Source organism: Amphimedon queenslandica, unplaced genomic scaffold (genome assembly GCF_000090795.2).
Source record: "Amphimedon queenslandica unplaced genomic scaffold, v1.1 AMPQUscaffold_12640, whole genome shotgun sequence".
In the NCBI taxonomy this organism is placed as follows: domain Eukaryota; kingdom Metazoa; phylum Porifera; class Demospongiae; order Haplosclerida; family Niphatidae; genus Amphimedon; species Amphimedon queenslandica.
Window position 1 is genome coordinate 7871 of NW_003547124.1, and position 4653 is coordinate 12523.

The following is a 4653-nucleotide window of genomic DNA, read 5'->3' on the forward strand; positions in this document are numbered from 1 at the left end:
AAGTAGCTGTAGGAACAGTACCTATACAAAAATGATAAAATATTGCCTCATGGATATAAAATTTTGCAAAATTGTTCTTTGCAAATAAAAAGTTTTGTGTAACTAATTCATTTGTTGAGCAAGGTGTGGCATATAAATTTTGATGGAATTCAATTTCACAAATTATAAAATTTACAAAATTGATTATCCACAAAATAGTGATGCACCGATACACATTTTTCAAAACCGATATTAACTAGCCAATTATTTTGTGCAAATTGCATTAACATGGCAATGGCAAATTGCATTAACATTTACCTTCAGTTAAGCTCTTCTGGCTAAACCAGCTCCAATACTTCTCTTTCCCAGTGATAATAGGTGGCATTGGGCATTTTAAGGTGCATTGAACTTTCATTTCATTTTCATTTGTGACAATACGGTAGCAGCCCTCTGTAGAAGGGCAGGCAAAGGCAAACTCATAACCATCAGGTTTTATATGAAGAGCTTCACAACTGCTAGCAATAGCTTCTTTTACTGCTTCACAAATTAGCGGACAGTATTTCAAAGTATCACCTTCAAAATAAATCTCAATATGTTTGTGTTCAATTTGTCTCTCTTTAACGCATTCGTGTTTCTTAATGATATGAATGGTGCCTATGTAATTCTTTTGGTGATGAACACGAAATGACATAGCATCTCGATATCTGAGGCATTGGGAAGATGTGTTAGGAAAACAAAATTTTGGTTGCTCAGTGCGCTTCATTAAATTGACAATTGCCAAAGGAAAAATTCCACAAGGAACGGGCAAAATCACACGGGGATTTTCTTCTTGTTCCATAACAGGACTGGGCCAGATTATTTGTAATGGGTCAATATCTGATTCTGGACGCTGTCTGGTTTTAGGACAAGGTGGCAATGCAGAAGGAATGAAATACTTACCCTGTTCATCTGTCTCAATAATGATGTGAAAGTGAAGCAAAAGCTTGATGAAATCAGACTTAGGAAAATCCACATCAACTTCTAACTTTGCCAGGAGTGCTTGGGTGAAAAAGCCATTCTTCGTTAAATGATTCATTTCAAATTCTGAGAGACGTACACCTTGCTTTACAATTTTTCGTGGTATTTGACAAGTAGCTAGAGCTAATAGACGTGAGAGAATATCAAGAATAGGATGAGGATCAACAAATACAAAATCTGGCAAAACTTGAGGATAATAAAGAATAATGGTAACATTGTGAAGATATTGTAGAGCTTTCATTGTGTCAATTTTGGTCATTTGAAGGCTTCTACCAGCACTTAAGACGTCACCCATTTGAAGGAAACTGCGGCCTTTTGCTTCCCCTAGCAAAGTCAACTCAAAAGCAAACCATCGAATAGGTATACGGATTTTATCTTCAGAAACTTTTTTATGTATCATTTTGCAAAGCCTTTTGGCTTCAGCTTCTCTTTCAGGGCCAGGTTCAAGCATTGTATTGACTGCGTATATTATATCACCATTTTCAATGGCAGGAATGATGCGATAGCCTTTTTTCTCAGACCCAGACGTTAATAATGATAGCTCTTTATTATATTGCTCAATGACTTCTTGCTTTGCTTTATCCTTGTGTGTACCCAGGACAAAATATTGTGGGAATTGAGGAGTTGCAGATCCAGGACTGGTGTTTTCTTCTGATCCAGGTGCAAGGTAAGGCTGTAAAATAGATCCAGAAGATAGAACATCTTTCAAAAACTGAATGTTTGTGTACGAAAAAGGATCACCTTGAATAAATGATACTCCATTGATTCGATGATTCTGCTGAAGCTTCTCATCGATATCTTTAGAAATGTCAAGTGTGATGATGTTAAAAGAGGATGCTCTAGTAAACAAAGGCAATAGCTCTTGAAATGCTGTCTGACCACCCGAATCAATAAAGTATACCCAATGACGATCAAATTTACATGTACCTTCTACATTTGGAATCATCTCAACAATTTCTTTAATTATTTATTTGCTTCAGTATCATCTGCTGGATATTCTGTTTCTGTTACTTAGGGCTACCAGTAGGATTAGTTTTTGATGAATACTCTTTTGATTTTGCGTCATGGTCTTCTAGTGAGGGTTCCTTCTGTTTTGCTGCGGCTTCCTTTAGATTATGTGCTAGCCTTGAAAGAAGAGCTTTAGCATCAACTATTTCCATACGACCATCATGAGATGATATTCTTGTAGCTTTGACAGCACGACAAGCTATTGGTGTGGTGTTATCTTCTTTGGGTGGGTCTTCATTTAGCAAGAGACGCTGAGAATACATTTTACCGGAGCCAGGGAGGCCATGCATTTGAACACGTTTAATGGTTAGCTCAACTGTGCTTTCTTTTAACCATTCATGTACAGCATCTACATAAAAACAAAAAATGAACTTTTTAAGTACATAATTAACTTATTACAACCTGGAGCAAAGTCCCCAGTTGTTCTTTTAACCAACATGCATCTATACATGTATTTTATTTATTTGTATGTCCCATTGTAATGGAGAAATAACAATTAAGGTGCCCCAGCATAAATATTAGAGTAAATGAAAGGGATAGGGAACTTCCGTTCCTGGGAAATCAAGCTACTTACCCTAGAAAGCAGAGGAATTCAAACACTAGTATACTTTACCCTCTACCTGTTATTTTCCATAGCCACTATGGGCAACTAGTCTGACTAGGCCTTAATTCGTCCCTTGTAATAGCAAAAGTAAGCTTCGCAAAGACAAAATAATGGGCGGAAGACCGAGAATAACTTATCTAGATTCTGTATATCTGAAGTCTTTTTAGTCATTACTTGTTCAAGCAGTGAGATAATGGTACCCAACTAAATATGGAAAGTTTACTTGTTTTTGAGCATAAAATGTCGAGAAAACAAGCTTTAGGAATTATTAAAGTTGGAAGGCCTAAAGAAAAGGATTCTTTAATAGGGGCTTGCTTTAAATCTTTCATTTATAATATTGCTTTTGAGATAATGGGGACCAAAGAATAAACTAGTACTTTCTTAACTTTTAATCACTAATAAATGCAATAGAAGAGCCTAAATCTTGTTATTTTTTACTACAGCATGATAGTGGTATAACAGCTGATTTCTTTGAGGTATCATATGACACTGCAATCACTACTATGCGAGTGCTATAGGTCAGAATCAGTGCTGCAGAGCTGGAAAGAGCAAGTCTGGTCAGGGGTAACTATAGCTTAAGTTGCTAGGCAACCTAATAATCTTAATGGAATAATCCACCCATGCAACCAAGATTCCTATCCCTTTCATTTACTCTAATATCTATAGCCCCAGCAACCAAACTGACCACGCCACATACAAAAAGTGGGTGTGGCCATGCCAAACAAAATGACCCATAGATATTTACAGTAAATGACACACAATAGCAGCTGACAAATGGGACAAACCACAAAAATACTTATAAGCATTATAAAGTAGAGAGAACCTCTATAAGTTGTAATAAGAACCCAGCTATGCATGCAAGGTGGCTGCTACTACTACTAGAGCTCTTAATATCAAGCTCATCATCACAGATCAGCACTGATGTCTATCTAGGCCATGAGTAATTACACGCCTGTTATGTATATAGAGGACAAGGAGAAGAGCTGTCTATACTATAATTGCCATTATGCCGTAACTGGTGAACCCTAGCCACAGGCTTCTTTCTAAGCTCCATTATTACTAAGAGGCATGTGAGTTTTATAGACCATGCATGATCCATCTGAACAAAATTAGATCACATGCAGTTGTTAAAACTTTCCAAAAAGTTTCACAATATTGTTCTTGAAAATATTTCCACAAATGATACATACCTTCTGTGAGTGGATTTTGAGTGTCTGGTATTCTGTCAGCAGCTGGAGTGTCTAAGTCTTCAGTACTAATAGGTTTAGCACTAGCAGTAGGCGGTACAATATCTCCTACAATAATGAAATTAAAAAATATGTAAATTTATTGAGTTAAGCCAAAAGATTATCAGTCATGGCCCTCGTGGGTTATCTGTAGCTACTGAGAGAGTGACTATGATAGCAGTATAGTAGTTATGATGTCAGAATAAGGTTGGACATTGCAAAGGGTATGGTATATTTAAATGTAGAACTAGAAGAATGTAAAACATTAAAGGGGCGAGCCTAAGCAAGCTATAGATTATGTGCTAGCATGTCTGAGCTAGCAAAGCAATTACACACGTCTAAGTAAAATAATACCATGTATTAGCTTAGCCAGGCTACAAGTTACGAAGTTTATTTGAATTTAAACTATATGAATTTTTGCAAGGGAAACTACAAAGAGCTGTATTCTTATTGTGGGTAGGCCTGAGAGTGCATTGGAACAGTTTATACAACAGTTTATTTTTTTATAGTATAGTATTTCTATCAGTGCCTGGAGTGTTAGGTTGCTCAATTGAACCAAATTCTGTAACAAATTAAAAAATGATGTAAAATTAAATGGTATACAGATATGCAATCAAGCCAAAGGGAATGACAGGATTATCAGAGATGGGTCAGTTGCCTGTTACTGAGGGAGTGACTATAATAACAGTAGTATAAGTTGCTAGTATAATATCAGTCTAAAGTTGGACATTGCAATGGTTATGGTATTTAAACCTATTATATTTGGTTATATGTAAGAGCCATATTCTGGTATCACTTAAGGCATTTCCACACTAGCAC

At 36.3% G+C, this 4653-nt stretch overlaps 1 protein-coding gene across 1 annotated transcript in view; it reads right to left on the reverse strand.

The window, feature by feature from the left end:
- LOC109580157 (uncharacterized) overlaps window positions 1-4653 on the reverse strand; it is an 11135-nt gene that overhangs the window by 5019 nt on the left and 1463 nt on the right. The window contains exons 3-5 of the mRNA XM_020003485.1: window positions 3799-3903; window positions 2018-2353; window positions 298-1794 (exon numbers count right to left, since the gene is read on the reverse strand). Coding sequence (XP_019859044.1) covers window positions 298-1794; window positions 2018-2353; window positions 3799-3903 — 1938 coding nt within the window. The remainder of the gene's footprint in view (window positions 1-297; window positions 1795-2017; window positions 2354-3798; window positions 3904-4653) is intronic.